Raw genomic sequence first — 23,192 nt, forward strand, 5'->3', positions numbered from 1 at the left:
AAGTTTCCTTTTGTGGAACACTAAACCCTCTGACTTACATACTCTTCCTTCCTAAGTCACAGTCACTCTAAGTCCCAGGGCCCTCCCCACCACCCCCAAGTTGGAGGCAGGAAATGAATTTTATCTAGCTACGGTTCTTGGGAGAACAAAAGATGGAGGCTTCTCTTGTGTCTTCACCTTGGGGAACCACAGAGCCTTGGTAAGTGACTGCCTTCTGCTGACTCGTTTTCTCCACACTGTAAACCCACAACTTAGCATGAGATTTCTAACACGATAGTTGAGGACTTACACTTTAAATGGAATTATTCTGTAAAATGTCAACTGTTTACGTGGAAGAGGTTCGGCACTATTTGGTTTCATAGAAAACTAGTTCTGTGAGCACTCATAACCAGCCATTGACTAGACTTTTAGAAGGAAACATGAGTGATTTATGAAACATCATCACATTGACCAAAAAGGCCATCATGTTAAATAAACAAAACCAAACTAACCCTTTCAATTCTTCCTTAATGAGGATTTTCAATCAAGCCACTATTTTTATGAGTTCTGTGCTTGGTCCATAAGCTCCTGGAGGTCAGCACAAAGTATTGTCATTCTCATTGAGCACTCAACCCACCACTGCTATTTATTTATTTAGCATGAAAAACAGGCTCACTTGATCCCACTGCACCGTTCCCACCATCTTATTAGATCACCATCAGAAATATTTGTTATTTTTCTTTAACTCATTTTTTAAGGTCAAACTTAGTAGAAAGATAATAACAGCAAACCCTTATGTATCTCGAAGTGCCAGACATTGCTCTCATTTAATTCTCACAAACCTTTCTGACAGGTACTGGTTATATTCTCATTTTACAGATGAGAAAACTGAGACCCAGAGAGGTTAAAGATTTTGCCCAATGCCACAGAGCTCCTAAGTTGTGGACTCATGATTTGAACCTAGGCTGTCTGATCAGAACATCCATAATGGCTGTGGGATGATAAATGCTATTTTATAGTACTTAAGAGTTGGGTTATTTTTCCCTTAAAGAATGAGATGCAAGAAGAGAAACTAAGAAATCCATAAATACACAGGCAATTGTGTACCTGCAAGAGCCAGATGTTAGCTATATATATGTAAAAATGCTAATGTCTAATGTTGGGAGTTAAAAAGTCAGAATCTTACAAATGAACTTAAAAAGAAAACGAGAAGTGATTACTAATACATATAGGGTTTCTTTTGGGTGTGATGAAAATGTTCAAAAATTAATTGTGGTGATGGTTGCACAACTCTTGTCAACATATAAAAAAACTGAATTGTACATTTTATGTACAATTTCTGGTAGATGAACTGTATCTCAATTAAGTTGTTTTTTAAAAACCTGACAAGAAGAGCTGGGCAGCCAGAAATGGTGTGAATGGACAAATGGGGTGAGGTTCCCTGGGGAAGGGTGGGAGCCGTGCCCAAAAAGTCACAAAAGCAAGCATGCCTGAGGCTCAAAAATCTCATCTTGCGGGTTTACGAAGAGCCACGTGATCCACCTCTTGGACAGGCTGATAAGGCTGACAAATTGACGTTTGATTTATCGACGTGGCATGAAAAACTGCTAAGGTGAAGGAGATGCGCAGGTTTGTCGGTGAACTGTCTCCATCTACACAAATTTCATGGGGAGGCAAACGATCCCAGAAAGGCCGTGGGGAGGATTCCCGGTTTGTTAAAACAGAAAATGTATGTGGAGTGCCCAATCAGTGAGCATGGCGCCTGACTGGCTGATTGTGGGGGCTGTGTGATGGTGATTATTACGGGACAGAAAGGTAGGAGAGCTGGACGTGTTGTCTCCATCGCAGAGGCGCTAGAGCCCGACCTGGGGCACTGTCTCCACCATCTGCCTCTCTGGCTATCCGTCCTCCTTGGTTTCCAAGGCTTCTCACCCCGTCTTCTGAAGGAGGCATTCTTTCTTCAGTGCCACATCTTGAGAAATGAAAGCCATTTGATCTTTTTAAGGGTGACGGCACACCTCCATTCTGACCTACTATTTGCAGGTTTGCCATTTGAGTCTCACAGGCAATCTGGGTCTCACGTTGTTGGGAGAAACCTCACGGGGTACACCAAGTACAGGCAACAAAACCCACAGCAACATTCTAACTGCAAATCATTCTTTCTTTGTTAGAGCGAAATTTCAAGTTACCATGTGTCTGCAAAACTATAATCTAGAAATCAAGTCCCACCCCTCCAATTTATTAAAAAAATGTATTTACTGAGTGTGTGCCATGTGTGTTGGGCACCATTCCAGGTACTGGAAATATAGTGGTGAACAGGGTGGCCTGGGTCTCAGCCTGGGAATAAGTACACATTAACTCAGTAATTTCAGATAGTGGTAAGTGCTTGAAGAAAAGAGGATGATGGGACAGAAGGGATGAGAAGCTTCAGAGAGGGTGATCTGTTTGAACTGAGAGACCTGAAGATAAAGATGGGGCAGGGAAGGGACAGGAGGGACAAAGGTACCAAGAGCAAGCATGGCACTTTCAGGACCCAGAAACAGCACTTTGTGTATTGTGTAGCAAACAAGGGGGAAAGAGGTGTAAGAAGGGGGCAGAGAGGTGGGCAGGGGCCAGCTCACACAGGGCCCTGGAAGCCACGGGGGTGGGGGCGGCATAGATTTCACTCTGAATGTAACAGGACGGGAAACTACCAAAGGGGTTTAAGTGGGGGAGGGTGGTGATCTAATTCATCCTTTTAAGAGATCACGTTGGCTGCCCTGTAGAAAATGGGCTGTAGTGGAAGCACTTTAATGAAGCTCAAGAGACTTGCTTTTATATCTGCACAGCTATACTTACTACAGTGTGCTTAAATATTAATATTTATTGACTGACCACAGCCTGATAAGGGTTACCGTAAAAACTTGGTTCTTGTCCTGAGAGTTAAGAAGGCAAAGAGGACGACAGACACAGAGGGTGGGCGAGACACAGGACAGCAGGACTGGGTAGCCGGCAATTGGGCTTACCCAAAGACACAGCCATTCTTAGTGGCAACTTTCTCTTTTCTGTCCTTCCCTGAGTGGACTGACACAGCACAACATTCCAGCGACAATACCTGGTCTGTTCCTACAAGGCCAAATCAGAGGAACAAAAGCTGACTCAAATCCATGCATTCCAGTATGCTACCAACGGAAATCATTACCAACAATGTGACAGAAGATATGAGATCAATTATAAGGACAGGTCAGATAGTTCATGTCAAACCACCAGCTGGAGTGGAGAATTATTTGACAGAAGGACTTGGGAAGGTACATTGCTGAAAAAATACAAATTTTGGATCTGGTTCATACAAATTACCTACGGAGAGATGCAAACATTCAGAATAATCTTTATGACAACCCAATCCAAAATTTCATTTACTTTAAGACTATAGTCAGGTCTTATATCGCTTTCATGGAAAAAAGCAAACAAAAACAAGTAATGTTCTCGGTCATAGAACAAGAAGACAAAACGGTCAGACTATATATGCCCATCTATGTATCCACTTTCTCGCTCCTTGTCGCTCAGGGGGCAAGGCATGGAGATCCTCATGTACGTGACAGATGAGGTCCTGGTCGTCCTCTGGGAGGACGAGACAAACACTGAATGACTAACCACCCAAACAACGAACTACAGGGAGATAAGTGCTCCAAACTGAACCCACTGCACTGAAGCTGATGTCGAGAAGCAGCAGCCAGACACATGCCCCTACTTGGAGAATACTCCACAGCTGACAGTGGGGCATTAGACGTCCTGCCTTGCCGGTTACGTGCCGTAAGAGAAAAGCAAAGGGCAAGTCAAGGGGAAGAACCAGAGATAGATGAGCTGCAGTCAGAGGTTCCCTGCAGATGTTGCCAGATTCCTTTACTCAGACATAGATTCCCTCTCACAGCTGGAAAGGGACGGCACAGGGGGTACGTGTGTGGGGGGCATACCTGATAGCGACGCGCTTCTTTCTCGAGGTACATCTCCATTCTCTGAGCTTACTTTTCCAGAACCACTCCTGGCATATTCACCGTTGGTTAAATCTGTCTTTTCAGGAGTTGTTGGTTTGCTGTGTGCCTGGTTCTGCTTCAGGCGACTGAACTTTGGGGACCCTGCTGCAGCTTGGATCACAGGGGACTGGGGTTTCGACAGGACTGGTTTTTCCAATTCTCTGGCCTCCTGTAACTAGCAGGCAACAAAAAACGGGATTCAATCTAAATGGTTCCAGAATTTTGATAAGGAATAGAAAATATGCCAGCCTGTTGCTCAAAAAAATTTCCAAACACAAGGATAAAATTTGAAAGAGGAAATGAATTCCTTTGACAAACTCAAGGCAAATTCTGAATGCAAATTTCAAAACCCATGCTAGATTCTCTCTCTGCTTTTTAAAAGCAAGAATAAAAACCAGAGTGTAGAGAATTCAGACGTATAAACTTCAAAATGCTAGTGAATCTTCGCCAGGCACCGAGGCCACATATGAAACAGTTCACAGTGGGGGGCGGTGTCCTGCCCCCAGCAGTGATGACCGCCACCACTCACCACTTGGTTCTCCATGCGGGTGAAAATGACGTTCAGCATCTGAGTCAGGGTGGCCTTGGCAGTAGTTTGATTGATGAGATTTTTGCTGGCCAAATAGATATTATAACATGTCCTAACCGTCTGTAGGATGGTACCCTCATGAATTTCAATGTGCGGGGACGTCACCGCAGTCAGAAGAGCCTAAAACAAAAATCCGAAACCTTCACCTTCATGAACACCAACCTCCCTCCCGTCCTTCCACAGCCAAACTTTTCTACAGGATGTGACTTTGTTTATGTTTGATTTGGTTTGATAAATTTTAAGGTGGTGGCTCTGGAAACTAATCTGGATGATTAGTATCAAGAGACGATTCACTATCGTTCTGAGTTTAAAAACAATTATTAACTCCAAAAAATCCAAATTATCTGAAGTAATTATGCTGTGTTGAAGTGGGCTTTCTACCAGCTTACTTTTCAAAAAGCCAAAAATGCAGATACTCCTCTCAGGAGGGAAAATGCTCCAACTTGATCTCATTTATATTAATCACAAAATATACATGTATTGATGGGGGGTCAGTTTCCCAGTTCCCTGGTGGATTTTCACGGGAGCTTTGAGGCTAACAGAGCCGCATGTCCCTCCTGAAGCTAATAGTATACATTCAGGGCTTAAGATGAGGAGTGTGGACTACACGCATTCTGATGCTGTTCTCCGACAAGCCCCATGCCAAACCATTCCTGGTAGCAGAAATGAAACAGTGAAATGGAATGGGGGGATAAGAGGACAAGGGCAAATTATCGAGTATCAACAGGATGGGAATCCAGAATTTCAAGGGGGAAAGACCAGAGACTCGAAGCCGATGTAACTCACAAGCAATTTACATTGTTATTAGCGGAACTGTTTACTCTGAAAACACACCTGGTTCCACTCTTCTTGTCTTGGTCCACGCTAATAAATTCTGACACTTTACAAAAGATCTAAGCGATGCTTACATTTTTCTGTTCCAGCTCAGCATCACCTGAGACAACTAACACATGGTAAATCAGAAATCCAAATTCCCAAAGGGGACCAGTTTCTAATTTAAAATCCAGACCAGGCAAACAAACAGAAATACCTTAATTATTTGTAACTGAACTCCTTCATCGGTCTGAGGGCCCTGAAAACAATTGCAAATGGTTTCAACGATCCTGTCAATCAGCCGCTTCCCAGGAGCTCCACTGTCTGGGGCGTTGCCGGTGATGTGCCCGTATGCGATGAGTTTCTAAACAGAGAGGAGGAGATGAGAACAGCAAATGACAAGCATGGCCTTTCACTTCCAGTTCCCACAGACCCCCTCCTCCCTAGGGGCATGGTGGGCACAGCCACCCCGGGACTGCAGCACTGGTTCTGTCCCGATGGCAGAAGAGCCCCATGATGGTGAAAGGGTGTCTGAAAGAAGGGGCAACGTGTCATCAGTCCCCAGTACATAACCACTTGTGCAAATAATTGAGGGATTGAAAACAATACAGCAGGAATGTACTCAGTGGTTGCCTAGAGCTGGGGGGATTAAAGAGAATTAAGGAGTGACTGCTGATGAGCATGGAATTATTTCTGAGGTGATTAAGATGGTCTGATATTAGACTGTGGTGATGGTTGTACAACTCTGCTAATATATAAAAATCACTGCATTGTACACTTTAAATAGGTGAATCAAATACATGTGAATTATCTCTCAAGCTGTTAAAAACCATATATATATATTTTTTTCTTTAAATGTAAATATATATAAACTAATTACAACATGTTTTGCTGGAGAAGGAACTAAGCAGCTGTGGGCAGGGGTGGGACTAAGACACTTCAGAGTATACTCTTCCATTCTCTCTGAATGTTGAATCACATCAGTATGTTTTCTATTCCAAAAACTAAAGTCAAAACACTAACTGAATTCTGCACTTACATTGTCCAACAGTGCATGTCAGCCACGTGGCTGAAGAGACAGCCTGCTTGTGCCACACTCTCACAATCAGGTGACATCAGTTTGGACAGGGACCACCTTTCAGAGGCAGCCTGCCTGTGCCACCTCACTGATGACCTGGATTTCACCATGCAGAATCAGAGAGCTGGAAGGGAACTCCAAGGTCAGGGGCAGGATGATTTCCAAGCCTGGCTGAGATTCAGAATCACCGGAGGGAACTCATTAAAAATACAGATTCTTGGACCTCAACCCAGACCTACTGAACCAGAACTACTGGGGTGGAGCCCAGGAATCAGTGTTTGCTTCCTCCAAGCTAGGTATCCAGGTTATTTTGATGGTTGACCCGATAAAGGAACCACTCATCTGACACAAATGCTCTGGGACACAAGGAGGCATCCGTTGCTTCCATGGACTTAGTAAAGACACTTAAAAATGCTGTTCCGTTTATCTTTTTGGTTTCTGGCTTACCTCTCCCCACACAAAGTAACACAAGCTCCAGGGTTATCTACAGTGCTGCCACCGTGCGAGGCCTGACACAGTTTCTCAATGGCTTTTTCCTATCATTAGCACTGAAAGCACCGCCATTCAATAAGCAGGAAGAAAAACAGACTAAGAGAGTGGCTGAAGGTGGAAATATGATACTGCTGAATCGAGTGATTGAGCAGGAGAGAGGCCTGCACACATTCTGCTGATTGAGTCCAACCTCAGAGATCTCCAGACAGGGGAAGGGGTAAGGGTTGGGGGTTAAAGAACAAGTCAAGATGGCCTTTACCTCACCCCCTCACTGCTGCATATGCAGACTTCTGAAGAGGGCGGCACAGGCTACCTAGTACTGAGCTCTGGTTTGTGACACTGCTTACTCCTTATTCCTAAAGGACTCATCCTAATGGACTCAAGCCCGTTTTGAGCACTCGGTTATGAGTGGGATAGTCTACGAACTCCTAAAATGTGAATGCTGAAAAGCAGGCCCAACCAGGAAGGGCTCTGGCGTTGAGAATATAACTACCCTGCCTTCCAGTGCTTTGACGAAAGGCGTGGTCTGTGGCCAAGCGCCTGCGATTTCATATTGTTGGAGCATGACCTATATCCCTGGGAGTCGCATCTCTCTAAGTTTGCTGTGGCTGAACCAAGAAAGAAGGCATATGCAGATTTCTACAGAAATTATGATCCCATGAAAGATTCTGAGAAGATGAGGAAGGCTGGTATCTCCCAGAGTACAAAGTGATTTTGGAATGTAAAGAATGTCTTTGAGTTGAATTCCATGGAAGTTTGTTGCTGACCTGTGTTCCCTCGACTACGAAACATGAACACTTAGGCTAAAGAATAGTTTCTCTTGATAAATAAACAATTAACAAATACTGTGGACAGTAAAAAAAAAATTTTTTTTTAATTAAAATGAATAAAATTCGTTCTCATAGAACCCAACACGGATGCTGCAAAGCAAAGATGGAGGTGAATTACTGGATGTTTAATTCAAATCCAAAAAAAGACTGGAAGTATTCTCCCCTCTACAGACTCCTTAAAGGGCGCCTCACTCTTCAACTTGAAAAGCGTTTTAAGTATGATTTTACTCCCTTGTTTGTGCAGTGAGACAGGGCCAGGAGAAAGAAGAGTCCTGCGTCCTGTGGGTCTTTCTAGTTCTGCCTTCTCACCCTTCCTTGTGCCAGGTGTTTTGGATACTGGGGGTACAACAGTGAGTAAGACAGTCCCTTTACTCACAGGACTTACATTCTCCAAGGGGTGCGGGCAGACCAAAGCTAAAAGTCCCGACTGGGACCCACAGGGCCCTGTGTGATTTGTAGACATCTTGAACAAAGAAAGTTGCAGCAATAATGCATTAGCATTATCTCATTTTTGAAAAATAAGAATGATGTGTGTGTATGTATTTTTGTCAATGCATAGAAAAAAGCCTAGAGACATATCTAGTGGCATGAGCGTGCTTGGCAAGCTCCCTTGGGGAAAGTGCTTTGCACAGTGAGTGAAGTGGGAAGCTACTGGAAGATTTAAGCAAAGGATTAATATGATGTGATATTAATATATTTGCACCAACCTAATACATTTCCAAAGGCTTCCATTGGTTCCTGTGTAGAGAATAGGTTGGAGGGCAATAGGAGTGGAAGCAGGGGACTAGTAAGGCTACCTCAGCTGTCCAGGAGGGAGATACTGGAGGCTTGGACTTGGGTGGTAGGGGTGGGGGTGACAGAGGTGGAGAGTAGAAGTTCCACTTTATTCCTTGTTAACAGAGTGAGGCGATGGAAAGAGGGGCAGAGGAGGGAGGCCTTTGGGCAGCTGGCTCGCTGATACTTGCGTTCATGAAGCTGCATGCACAGGGACGTTCACTGTAACCCTATTTGTTAATGCCCTTTGAAAGGGGCACGGATAAATAAAATAGTGGCATTAATAGATGGACATGCAAAAGCAATATCCTGTATCTGCCTGTAGCAATACAGCAAGATCTTAAAAAGACACTGCTGAATATAAAAAGCGGCAGAAAAATTTGTACAAGTGATACACTATTTATGTAAAAAATATTAAAAAGAAAGAAAATTAATTATAGACCTAAACAGGCAACTAGGTTTAGGGCTGGTGGTCCAAGGGACTTCAGCCTTATTTTTCAAGTTCTAAAAAATTTTCAACAAAAAATGTATGACGTATGATAAAACAATACGGTGAATGTTTAAATTTAAAAAAATTTATTACAGTAAAAGACACATTGCCATTATTCCCCCTCAAAACACTTCTTCTTGCTTCAAACACACACATCCCATCGTTCTTGCCACTTTCTGAAGCAGCTCTGGAAGTCCTCTTTCGTGAGTGTCTTTAGTTGCATTATCATGGCTGCCTCAATGTCCTAAAACGATTCAAAACGTTTACCTTTCAAAGTCATTTTGACATTGGGGAAGAGCCAGAAGTCGCACGGTGCCAGATCCGGTGAATAAGGTGGATGAGGACACACCGTAATGTTTTTATTTGATGGAAATTGCTGTACCAGAAGCGATGTGGGACACGGAGGACCGTTGTCATGATGATGATTGACGGCACACTTTAAAACACACCTCTCACCCGTGGCTCACACCGGACTGACTGCACCAAACAAGCTGAAACTTGTCACACACTTGTTACTAAGGTTCACCGTATTGTTTGATCATACCTCGTAGTCATGTACAACTTATATAATTACAAATGGATTTTTAAATATGCATTAACAAACCCAAAGTTTTCTAGAAGTAAGAGTTAAAAGACAATGCTTATAGTATGAACAGGACAGTGGTTTCCTACAGCCTTTACTGGGTGTAAAAAGAAAAATATTAGAACTCAATTTCTATCTATTTTTCTACTTTATCCTTTTAAAAAGTTCTATTTTTATGTGTTTTATAGTATATGCAATTTAATAACATTAGCACATATATATAATCTAACAATTGAAGAAATATGAATATATTGGGAAGGGATTCTTAAAAACATTTTGTTATTGCCCGGAGAAACTTAGAGATCACTCACTAGCTTAGACAAGACTGAACCCTAATGTCCCTTCCCCCAGTCCTGGACTTGTGACAGACCAGGTGCTGAAGGAAAGTAACACAGAGGATCTTTGTCATTTGGTAGAAGGGAGCAAAAAGGAAGACTTTAGGCTCCTCCCAGCAGGGAGAGGGCTCTGAGCTACACGTGCTCACGCAACCCTTCTAGAAGCCCCTTTCACCTCCTATCACCTCTCCAAGCTCAAAGAAGACACCTTTACCTACCCTGGGCAGAATGTGGATGTGTCTGCACCTGGCTCCAATCCTGCAAACCAACCTTTACCCCTAGATGCTGGCCTTCCATGCCAAGACAGAAGTTACCTCGCCCACACTGGGAAAAAAAGCCAGTCAAACAGGCTTTGCAAGGACAACCACCAAGAGGAAATGAAATTTTCATTCAGTATTCCAGGGAGTACCCAGCCACTTTCTATGTTATAAATAAGATGACACACTTTACATTTTGAATACTAACCCAAGAAATCCTAGTGTACCTATTAAATTGCAGAGAACTTCCATTCTAAAAAAAAAAGAACTAACCCTATGTCATAAACCTCAGGACAGGTACTACACTCTTAGATTTTCAACTCAAGTCAAAGCAGGACATCAATGTTTTCATTAGATATCATACACATTGACACAGAGTTCTGGAAACGGACTGTTTCTAGGAAAACAGAGCATATTTTTAATTAAAGAGGCCAGATCTATAGGGTAATAGCTAAGAGTCGGCAACCTTTTTCTGTAAAGGACCACATACTAAATATTTAGGCTTTGCAGGTCTGTTCCACGTATTCAACTCGGCCATAGTAGTGGGAGAGCAGTCAAGAGATGATACATAAATGAATGGGCGTGGCTGGCTGTTGCTATGGACTGAATGTTTGCGCATTCCCCCAGCCCCCAATTTCTATGTTGAGGACCTAACCTCAATGTGATGGTATCAGCAGGTTGGGCCTTTGGGAGGTGATTAGGTTTAGATGATGTCACGAGGGTAGGGTCCTCAGGATGAGATTTAAGAAGAAACACCCGAGAGCTAATGTGTTCTCTCTACCATGTGAAGACACTGTGAGAATTCGGCCATCTATAAACCAGGAAGAGGGCTCTCACCAAGAACTGAATCAGCTGGTACCTTGATCTTGGGACTCCTCAGCTTCCACAACTGGGAGAGAATACATGTCTCTGGTTTAAGTCACCAGTCTGTGCTATCTGTAATATCAGCCCAAGCAGACTAAGACAGCTGTGTTCCAATAAAACTTTATTTACAAAAGCTGGTGGCCAGCCAGATCTGGCTCATGGCTACAGTTTAAGGACCCCTGGTTAAGAACACAGACATGGGGTAAGGAAGACTTAGACACCCACTCAATTCCATCACTTCCTGACCAGGGGAACTTGACGGGGCTAGTCACTTTATTCTCTAAGACTCAGTTTCCTCGACTCTGAAATGGGGATGTTTAACCTCAATGATGTGGACAAAGCAAGTAGCACAGGCTGAGTGCTCCATACATGCTAACCATTGTTCTTAGTACATCAACAATGTCAACTATCAGCTCCAGCTTCAAAACTAAACCTTCACATGAGGAGAAAACAACTAAAATTACATGTTTGCCAAATTTTCTCAGAAAATGTTCCACAGTGACAAATATTTTAAGATAGAAGTAGGACTTGAGCCTGCCATTTAAAAATTCTTGGCTCATTATATGTTTCATAGGACAAGCTGTGCACAATTATACTGAATGAAAAAATGACTTTTCATTTGGAAGAGTTGCTTCTGTGAAAAAACGGTCATCAATTTTCAAGTATAGATATAGCAAAGAAGAGAGATTATTAGAGTAAATATTAGACTAGAGATGCCAAAAATGTGGCATGCCCACCACCACTTGGCAGTTCTGTGCCTCAGCAGACATAACCAATCAATCACAGCACTTTCTCAAGAAAATCAGATGAGGCTTCATATATCTTTTCAACATAGCTTCTAAGCAATCATAATATAAAACCTAGTCACTATTCTTGTTCTAGAACGTACTGGTAAATTGTGGACCTCTTCAATTTTTAAAAATGTATCATTGATGTCGTCTGCTCACTGGGGTTCTTTGAGGTAACCATAAACCTCAGGAGTACATCTTAAGGAAAAATACAGGAATGCTGGGCCAGAAATTAAGAAATCCAAGTTGTGGTCCTGTTTCTGTCTCTTATTATCTGTGTGTCCTTGAACAAGTCATCCTAACTTCCCTACTCCTGCTTCATCAGTAAAAGGTAATTTATAACAAGGTTACTGGTGGTCTAAATACAGTCACTCTTCAGTTTTGCAGATTTTATACTTGCAAATGTGCCCACTGACTAAAATTTATTTGTAAGCCCCAAATCAATACTTGTGGTGGTTTTGTGGTCATCTGCAGACACGTGCAGAGCGGTGAAAAATTTGAATCATTTGACGCATAGGTTGGTTCTAAGCTGAGGTCGAACAAGGAGACGCTCTGTCCTTGTTTCAGCTCTCATACTGTAAGCAGTGTCTTTTTTGTGGTCTATCTACTGCTGTGTTTTGTTGCGTTTTGGTCCTTTTGGTTGGTGATTTTGCCGTTTAAAAATGCCCCCCAAGCATAGTGCTGAAGTGCTGTCTAGTGTTCCTAAGAGCAAGAAGGCAGTGATGTGCTTTACAGAGAAACTGAGTGTGTATTAGGTAAGTTTTATTCAGGCATGTATTATGGTGCTGTTGACTGTGAGTTCAATGGTAATGAATCAATAAAATATAATAAATAAGGTGTCTTTAACAGAAACACACAAAGAATGATTACATATTAATCAGCTGACTAACATGTTGAGATCAGAGGCTCCAGGGAACCTAACCCTGTATTTCCTTTAGGAACAATGGTTCAGAATTCGTGAAATCAGTGTTCGCAACGGCCTTATAGAACATTACTATAAAGAATGAGATTTGATTATATTCATTTTTTGACTTGATTTTATGAGTTTTAATGCCATCAAGAAAGAGGCTGAATAAAAATACCTATTGCCCACGTGTAGGAAACATTCCAATTAATGCTAAAGGTTTCATTTAGAAAAACATACATAAGAGATAGCAACAAAGTATTTCCAGGGAAAGCAATTCTCTCCTTGAGCTACAGAGGTCTGGCCCCTCTTCTCTTCCCACCCTCATGAGACCTCTGTAAAGAAGAAGTTGGAATGCTCCTTTTTCTGTCACCTCATACAGCGTTCTGAGGAGCAGGGGGGTCACCAGCACAGCTCCTGTGTAAGGACCACCCACGGCCTGCAAAGACCCCCCTTTACACCATTAAGTTTAAACATGGTACCTGCAAGCAGTCGAGGGACGTGCTGACCACCCGTGAGGACTTGGACTGGCAAGCTAGCTCGAATGGCAGGAAATACTTGTCAGCTTCAATGAAGTTTGCCTTTGGTGGTGCAGCAGCACCAAGCCTGGGGAAAAAGCAAGAGAGGGCCGGAGAGAGGAAATGAAACAACAAAAAGCTGGCTTTTCCTACACCTCACTCTAGCTTCCCATCCCACTTGCAAGCATTTAATTAAAAGTGTCTGCAAACTGCATCTATGGGATTAAACAATTAAAAGTTACCATGTGCTTTAAGACAAAATGCCCGAGTGCCACATGCAGACAAGCAAGGCCTCTGATGAGCGAGTTGGACTGACTGTTGGTATCACAATACTCTTGGTATCAGAGCTCTATTTCTGAAGTGTGACTAACTGGCTTCATTACGAGGAAGACGAGGAGCAGCCCCTTATAGGGCAAGCTGTCCGCCCACTTAAGGAAGCATGACACGGAGGGACAAGGGTTTTGCCTCTTCTGTCAAGAAAAGGTACAACAGCATTCACTTGGTCTTCCTTCCCCTTCCCTCCAAATACAGTTATTAAGCCAGTAACCTGTTAACCTAGCATCGGAATTCTGCGATGTGCCCAGCACGGGGCTAGGAGACTCGTGTGCTACCCGAGGACCAGAAATCTGAGGAAACATGCAGAGAAAGGGGTTCCCACAGCCACTATCTAATCCCCTAATACTGTGCTTCAGCAAGGAGAAGGTGCCCCAGCTTACCTCTGCTTTTCTATTTCCGCTTTAATTTCATCTGGTGAGGAAGAAAGAAAGGCCTGTTAGGAGCATGCAATATTTATATAAAAGAAAACTTTACGGAAAGATATTCAGAAACTATTAAAAAGAATGTTTATGAGATTTTAAAGTACAGAAATGCTGATACGAAGTGATATGAAATGATTGTAGCAATAGCTAACGCATAGCGGTTACTATATGCTAGGCGCTGTCCTCGGTACTTTACAGATTTTAAGTTATTTAGCCCTCCCAATTCCAACAAGTAGGTGCTCTTATCTCCCTCTTATTTAGAGCAGGATCTCTCAGCCTCCGCACTACTGACATTTGGGGACAGATCATTCATTTTGGGGCTGTCCTGTGCACAGCAGGATGTTTTGCAGCATCTCTGGCCTGTACCCAGTCGATGCCAGTAGCACCCCCCTTGCAGTCTTGAAAACCCAAACTGTCTCTAGACAATGCCACGTATCCCTTGGGGCAAAACGGCCCCAATTGAGAATCACTGATTTAGATGAGGAAATCAAAGTACAGTAAAATTAGGCAACTTGTCTCCTGGTACCTATCAGGACCTGGGGAACCAGAATTGGAACCCAAACATTTTGGCTTCACAGCCCACGTTCTAGCTACTCCTCTATTCTGCAAAATGTGTGTTAACAATAGTTATCACAACAGCATGGTGACACAATAACATGTCAACTGTAAAAATATGGATAGTAAATTGGAAACAAATATAACAAAATATTGAAAATCATCTAAGTAGTGGGATAATTTTTTTCCTTTCTCTTTTTTCACATTTCCTATGATAAGCATGTATACTTTCTTTGTTTTAAATAGCAAATGCTTTTTTAAAAATTGTGGTAAACATACATAAAATTGACCCCCTTAACCATTTTTAAGTGCACAGCTCAGGGGCATTAAGTACATTCATATTCTTGTGCTAAGACATATATAATTTTTATGAATTAAAATTAACTTTAAAATCTTTACCGTGGAGGTTACAACAGCTATGCAGTTAAGGTTGTGGAACTAAAGAGCCGTTATTCAGAAATCACAATCCCAAAGAGATAGTCTCATGTCCAGAAAAAGGTTTTGTGCAGTTGAAGCAAGAGAACAGCCTATCTAAATACGCAGCATCCCCCCACACCCAGTCAAATGTATGCCTACGTTAGGCTCAATGTATTACCAAAGCAGGCCAGTGAAGCAGGTTAATTATTCATTTGTTTTTTTCAGTTACAGTTGATATTCAGTATTATTTTATATTAGTTTCAGGAGAACAGCACAGTGGTTAGACATTTACATAATTTATGCAGTGATCCCCCGATTCATCTAGTACCCACCTGGCACTATATGTACCGTGTTTCCCTGAAGATAAGACCTAGCTGGACCACCAGCTCTCATGCATCTTTTGGAGCAAAAATTAATATATATTATTAATAAAAATTAATAATACATTATATTAGGCCGGGTCTTATATTAAAATAAGACCTGGTATTATATTGTATTATATTATATTATATTATATATTATATTATATTATATTATATTATATTATATTATATTATATCATATCATATTATTACACCCGGTCTTATATTATAGTAAAATAAGACCGGGTCTTATATTAATTTTTGCTCAAAAAGACACATTAGAGCTGATGGTCCGACTAGGTCTTATTTTTGGGGAAACACGGTAGTTGTTGCACCATATGCTTTACTTTACATCCCCATGACTACCAATTTGTACTTCTTAATCCCTTCACCTTTTTCACCCAGCTCCCCAACCCCTCTCCCCTTTGGCAACCATTAATAAGTTTGTTCCCTAAACCAGCCTTCCTTACACCATCTCCTAAGAGCCAGTGGTTTGGATATGGCATTAGTTATCCTAGCAACCCCAGAACACAGATCTGGAAGTTACAAATTTCCTTTTCTTGGACAACTCTATCCTAGACTGAACTTTAGGACATGAAAACTGAATACCTAGACTCACCAGAGGTGGCAAATTCTCAACTTCAAGCTAGTCTTTCAAGGTCTCCTTACTACACACAGGTGCCTAACACCAAGCATTTTGCTCATGGACCATCAGGCCTGTGACACATGGTTTGTCAAAGAGAGCTCTGTGGCATGGTTCCTGCCGCTCATGGACAAGAATCCCCTCAGGAAGTAGCTCCGGCCGCCTCTGGCTGAGGCCCCCAAGCTGTGGGAAGCTGTGGGAGTCGCCCAGGAAATCCACCCCACGAGGCCGGTAGCCAAGCTTTCAGCTTTTAGAACTCTACATCCCTAACACCAAGGCTCTGCCTGGGGGTCAGATCGTCTGTCACCATGTGACATGTCAGAAGGGCACTGCTGCCCAGACTCAAATGTAAGCTTTCCTTCCAGTTACGGTTACCTCGTCAGAGTTAAGTTCACGTATATCTGGAACAATCAGGCCTTTGCTAGAATCCCTGCTGGCCCCTAAGCTTTAAAATAATCAGTTCTGAAATGCCACTTGGTTCCAACCCACTCAGCTGTGAATCAATCACCAGGACTGCTACTTACTGAGGCACCCAGGGTGATAAAATCAAGGGCAGGGCTTACGCACTCAAAGGCTTAGGGGAGCCAGGCAGGGGACCTCAAGGAGAGACACTGGTGAGTGGAAGACATTAAGGGTAGGAAAGACCCCTTCCCTACCCAACAGGGCAAAGGGTGCAATGGCACCTTAGCTCCAGCTGACTGGCACCTCTGAGAGACCCTGAGCCTAGAGGTGCCAGCTGTTCCAATGTCTCCAGAGGTCAAAATTCAGATTTTAAAGGGAACTCTCTGATTGCAATTCAAAGTAACTCCAACTACGTAAAAAATTATTATGGCTCAAATGAAACTGGTTTGCAGGCTGCCCTGACCCTGGGGCTATCAGTTTGCAACCTTTGCGTTAAGAACTAGGAAAAGAATCCAGGAGAAAGTATTTCACTGGCTGCAGAAAAGTAACTGCGGAGGATAAAAGTGGCTTTTAAGGACCATGGCAAGCACTACAAGGACAAAACATCCAAGTTTTGTCCAAGCCAGATGTTGCTCGGCCAAAGAGCCAAGAGCAATGAAGGAGCCAGAGAGCAAGAGGTCAAGGCCCAAGTCTGCTCAATTTTACAGACGAAAAACAAGACCCAGAGAGGTTACAAGATAGCAAGTCATGGAGCAGGAACGGAACCCAGAAAATTGGACTCCAGAACCTGTGTTCATAACCTCGTGGGTACCTTGACTCTCAAATAAGCATGCAGAATGACTCTGGAAACTATAAACGCAGCACAATATACCCGCTGGTTTTGCTATGACGGAGACAAACTGTGAAGGCCACACAGCACTGGTACTAGCTAGTACGGGAGCCCCGTCGGCCTGGCCCCGGAACCCCCCTTCCTGGTCAGCTGCTGCAGGACCACAGTGAAGATGCATCCGGGTTTTCCAAAGGGAATAAACAGGGGCCAGAGCGGCATGCAGCAGTGGTGGTGAGAGAATCGCAGGGCCCTTCACCGGGAGCAGGAAACAGGAGACTACCTACCCACCAGACAGACAGACAGCTACTGCAGGAGGCCAAGAAGCTGCCATGCCGCAATTTATATTGTTCACAGATTTTCTTCAGTTTTACTAATTTATACGTAAGTATGCCCACGACAATTAGGACTTGTTGCACTCTCTAAACCACTCTTTGTTAAAGAAAAAATATGAAAACTCCTCTCTACTTGGCACAGCAGAGGTGCAGTGATGGGACGACCCAGGAGGGAAGGGGCCGTGGCCTGAGCAGACCTACGTTCTGACATACAGCTCACTCAGGCTGCTGTTTTGAGGGTAAGGAGGGTGGCCGCAACAGAGGCAGGGAAGCCAAGCAGGGGGCGACTGCTAATAACCCCCCAAGCAATAATGGGGGCTCGGACCAGGGTGGAGGCTTGGGGGGTAGAGACAAGAACCCGTCTGAACCACATGGAAGTGCCATTTTTATGGTCAAATCTTACTAGTTTCATATGGCCCAATCTAACAGTTGGATTCCGGATGTATCTGGATAACACAACAGTTGTTTTTCCATTAAAGAGAGGCAGAAAAAGGAACAGGGAAAAGGGGTGTGGCAGATAGTTTGACACAGCCTGGCGTGGTGGCAAGAACAGAAACACACTAGTGATTGAGGCAGAACTAGGTTCAAGTCCTGGCACGGACATCTGTTAGGTGAATGATGCCACGTGGGTTATTAAACCTCCCTGAATCTGGATTTCCTACTCGAAAAAAGGGGGGTGCTACAGGGCAGCCCCGTGTGCTCCAGAGATTCTGACTGGGCAGCTGGGTGCAGGTAATTCTCTTGAGAAAGCAGTGTCTGGCATACAGCAGGTGGTCAATAAATGTCAGTTCTCCTGCTCTTCTCTTAAAACAGGAGTCAGCAACAGTGAAAAATCTCTGGTGCCATAGAGGAACCAAGCAAAGCCAAGGGGAAAAAGAAAATGAGTGCACCCAAATCCTCGCCCTAATAGCTGACGTTCCTAGGGGAAGGGTCCTCCCCACACCCCACGGAGGCAAGAGCATGCTTGCCCGTCACAGGTACACAGGTGAGGACCCCGAGCACAGAGACGTGAAGTGCTCCTGCGCAGTCAGGATTCAGAGCCAGGCTGGCTGGTGCCGAGCACGCACTCCAGAACCCCTCTGAGGAGGAGGAGGGTGGGTGAAGTAAGAGGAGCACAGGGTGGGCCTAGTTCACTGCTGCTGTCGTCCCAGGCACTGCCTTCCCAACGCCAACTGGGCAATTAGCAGCAATAAATGAGCAGGCTGGAAAGGAGGGAGCCCTGAGTGGGGTGGGGCGGCATCCGCTGAAAAACCACACTGCTTCCTGGGAAATTCTTCCTGGGCTTCGCTGCCTCTCGGGTCACACCTCTCCTTTCATCAGCGACGTTGGCACCAGGTCACATTCTCTGCTCCACTCCCAAGCTGAGCCCAACAATGACCGTCACCAACCTCTCCAATGTCATCACGGGTCAGCTCCCCCAAGTCCCACAATGTCCCTGCAACCCTGCACCTCGCACCTCTGATCTGCCACACCCCTGCCTCCTCTGCTGCCTTCAATCCCTTCAACTCTTCCCAACGACCTCCTCCCCTACTCCAAGCCAGCATGGCGGGCTGGTCACACCGTGAATCTTGTCCCACGTGGAGTCCCACGTGGACTGTGGCATTTCAGTTCCTCCCGCCTGCAATCTCCTCTCCTTCCAACTGACCTCTCGGCTGCTCCCACCCCGCAGGCCGTTTCTTTGGCCTGTCAGACTCTGACAAGGCTTGTATGTCAGCTTTCCCTTTTCCTCACTTTCCAGGACAGATTCCACGAGCAGGATACGTATTCGAATGATAGGCAACCACTAGTCTTGACTCTCTCTGACCTTCCTCGTCTTAACTTCTGGCAAAATCCCAAACCTATATACCACCGTCTTCTTTGGACCTGTGTCCACCCGACAACCAGACCTCTGACAACAGGCCAAGCTGACAGGTCTAAAGCCACAATCAGCACCCACAAAAGGAACTCTCAATACTGCCACTAACACCTATCTTCTCTGATTCTCCACAGTGACCACTGAGCACTTCTCTACTCTCCTCAAACACCCCATGGCTCCCTCCTCATCCTCACCATTCCTCTACACTCCGATGCAGCGGCCACAAGGCGACTCCCTCAACTTCCTGTTCGCGAACCTACACACTGACATACTTCTGTACCCACCCTCCACTCTCCTGCTAGAAGACAGTCGGTGTCCAATGCCGCCAGCTCTGTCGTCGCCCGTCCCTACCTGCCTTCACAGCAACTTCACGCTCTCCGTACCATCTAGAATCTCATCACTTCTCACCGGCCACCACCATCGTCTCCCACCTGGGCCACCACAACTGCCTCTTAACTGGTCTCACTGCTTCAGCTCTCACCCTCCCTCTACCTCACATTTGTCTCCACACAAGCAGCCAGAGAGATTCCCTGAGAATGTGAATCACATTCCATCTGCTCAAAACAGATTATCCAGAACCCTCATAATATAAATCAAATTGTAGCTGCTTCTCTGCTCAAAACTCTCCACTGGCTGCTCATCTCACTCCGAGTAAAATCCAAAATCTGGACCTTGGCCTCCAAGCCTTTACAAGATCTGCGCCCCTGCTATCTCCCTCGTCTCACCTACCACCACCTGCCTCCAGCCTACCTGCTGCATTTCCTGTTTCCTGGGCCTCTGCACTTGCTGTTCCTGCTGCCTGGAACGCCCTCCCTCCCCCAGATATCTACATGGCTCCCTCCATCACTTCCTGCAGATCACTGTTCAAATGTCACCTCTTCAGAGTCCCTCACTCACCTCCTAGAACTGTCATGCCTACCCCTCATCACTCTGTATCTCCTTATCTGTTTAGTTTCTCATTTTACCCTGACCTATTTTTCTAATCTTTCTTCACAGTATTTATCACCCATATCAGTTCATTTATTATCTGTCTTCCTCAGTAGAATATAAACTCTGTAACAAGAGACTTCTATCTGTTCTCTTCACGGAATTCCCAGCACCTAGGAATTCCTAGGCACAGAGTAGGCACACAATATTTGTTGAATAAGCTGTCCTTTCTCTTTCCTGCATTGTGTATCCTCTCCCTCAACTGGCTCCCTTCTCAATGATATTTAAACAAGTTCAAGTCTCTTCTGCCTTTCAATAAAAACAAACAAACAAACAATAAGCCTTCTATGATCCAAATCTCATCCTCCCCTTCACATCACAGCCAAACTCTGGGAAAGAGTCACCTGTGCTCCCCATTTCCTTACTTCCCACTCGTGCCTCAGCCCACTCCAGCCTGGCTTTCACCTTCATTGCACCACCAAAATGACTCAAGCGAAGGTCACCAATAAACCCCCTGTCTCTCAATCTGATGGGCATTTTTCCAGTCTCTGACTTGACCTCCCCACATTTCACCTTACTTACCTCAACCTCCTTGAAATTTTCTCTACGTCAGGTTTCAGGAGCACACATTGTCGTTTGCCCTCTGGCTCTTGCTGTGCCATCTCCTCTCCATTGCCTCTGCATACTCGGCCTCCTCTGCCCAGCCACCGCAGCTGGGGTTCCTCAGGCCCAGCCTAGGCTCCCCTGCCTCTCCTTCTCTGTCCGCTCGCTCTCCAGGCCATCTCATCCTCACCTACACCTTCCATTCCCACCCACACCCAGGCCTGTCACGACTATCAGGCTCGTATACCTATCCACTTTCTACTCCACCTGTTCAACTGGATGCTCAAAGGCAGGCGATACTCAAGATACCCAAGTCGCAACTCGGATCACCTCTCCCCCGCCTCTCCCCAGATGGGCTTCCCACACCCCCACCCTGAAGAACGGCACCAACGTCCATCCAGCTGGGTGAATCAGAAACTCAATGGGCAGCCTTGCCTGTCTTCTCTCTCCTGTTCTTACCCAATCTATCACCAGATTTTGTTAGCTTTGCCTTCTAAACCAGTGGGAAATCCATTCATTTTGCTCTATGTCTATTGTCATCACTCTAAGTCCAGGCCACCAACATCTCTCCCCTAGATGACGGCAATCCCGCTGGTCTTCCTTCCTCTAAAATGTTCTGAACACACGGCCCAAGTGATCTTTCCAAAACACAAACCTGGTCATCCTATCACCTTCTTCCCTGCTTAGAACTCTTCAGTGTCGTCTGAAAAAAAGCAGCGTCGTCTCACTGCTTTTGGTCTAAAAGTCACACTCCATCGTGACCTCCAAAGTCCTACGTAGTGGGGTCTAGGCCTACCTCTCCCATCTTATCCCCCAAAACTCTTCCCTACCTTTTTTTTCAACTAAAATTTATTTTGTTTTGAGATAATTATAAATTCACATGCAGTCGTATCTTCTAGTTGCTTTAACAGTCCTACTCCCCACTGCCACAGGGCCTTTGCACATGCTGCTCCCCTGCTGCCAATTGCCTCTCACCCCAAGCTATTTAATTCGTACTTATCATTCAGATCCCAGACCTTCCTCAGGGAAGTCCCCTTTGTTCACCCCCTCGCAGGACCAGGTTTCTTTCCTTCACAGGACTTCTCTGGTGGTTAGTATGACCCAGAGGATATGAGCATTTCAACACAGCCCTTCTTCTCTATTAACTGCAAACTCCGTTAAGAGCTGGCTCCTTGTTTGTTTGGTTTTCCTTGCTGGCTCCTTGTTTGTTTGGTTTTCATGACACCAGGTGGGAGACCCAAATAAGTATCTTCTGAATGAACAGCAGCCTGGCTTAGTCAATAAGCAAAAGGACTAAATAAAGAACCAATATGCACTGACCAGACCCTAGGATTGAGGGGAACGTTAAGAATTTTCTGTCCTGACACAAGAAGGCTGTTCTCCCCACAAACCTATAAAAACCTAATAAAATACCCGATAAAAAAGCTAAAACACTTATTTACAACCAAGACAATGAACCAACAGAAGCTTCTTACGGGAAGACTCCAAGAATGAATTAATAAAGATAAAACTCTTTTCTAAGATACCTGGCTGGAAAAAAAGTCAACTATTTTCCTGGCAGGCCCCTCAGCCTGGTGCAAATGGTGAGAGCCAAACACAGTGCTGAGCTGTTTATACAGCAGACTCCATGTACTTGCTGATTAAGTACACGTTTTTCACAAGTTCGCTTTTTTCCATAAAGAATAGTCTTACTGTTTTCCCCAGTACTGCCTACAGAGTCTCGCCTGAGATTTACAAGTACAGGATAGAGCTCTAAATTCATCCAACCACTTGCTTCACCGGTGTTGAAATGTCAGAGATTAGCAAAAGGTCCATAAACCAATGAACAGGGAAGACAGATAAGAGCAAGTATTCAGTTCCTTCTCCTTTAACTAAGGTAATACCAGCGCCTCTGAATTTTAGCAGGTCATCTGTGAGGTCAGTTCCTTTACTGCATTAGCTCACCTAACCTTTAAAATACTCCTGTGAAATGGGTATTACCACCTTTATTGTCTCAGGAAACTGAGGCTCAAGGAAGCTAAGTTATTAGATTCACAGGACTAATCAATAAGCACAGTTTCACACTCAGCTCTCAATGGATTTTCTGCCAATCCAATAAATAAATGTTTAATAATTAAAATCTAACCTTTAGAGGCTGCTTCTAGATAGACGACCTCCTCCCGAAGAATCATCATAAAACATTTCAACAAAAAGTCATTTGCC

The 23,192-nt window shown here is 44.3% G+C and overlaps 1 protein-coding gene across 4 annotated transcripts in view; it reads right to left on the reverse strand.

The window, feature by feature from the left end:
- ARFGEF2 (ARF guanine nucleotide exchange factor 2) overlaps nt 1–23,192 on the reverse strand; it is an 81,373-nt gene that overhangs the window by 53,042 nt on the left and 5,139 nt on the right. For all 4 annotated transcript variants that reach the window (XM_081033426.1, XM_081033428.1, XM_081033427.1 and 1 more), the window contains exons 2-6: nt 14,024–14,054; nt 13,272–13,395; nt 5,612–5,758; nt 4,522–4,701; nt 3,933–4,167 (exon numbers count right to left, since the gene is read on the reverse strand). In XM_081033426.1, the coding sequence (XP_080889552.1) occupies nt 3,933–4,167; nt 4,522–4,701; nt 5,612–5,758; nt 13,272–13,395; nt 14,024–14,054 (717 nt within the window). The remainder of the gene's footprint in view (nt 1–3,932; nt 4,168–4,521; nt 4,702–5,611; nt 5,759–13,271; nt 13,396–14,023; nt 14,055–23,192) is intronic.

The sequence above is a fragment of the Rhinolophus hipposideros genome, assembly GCF_964194185.1.
Source record: "Rhinolophus hipposideros genome assembly, chromosome: 22".
NCBI lineage: Eukaryota > Metazoa > Chordata > Mammalia > Chiroptera > Rhinolophidae > Rhinolophus > Rhinolophus hipposideros.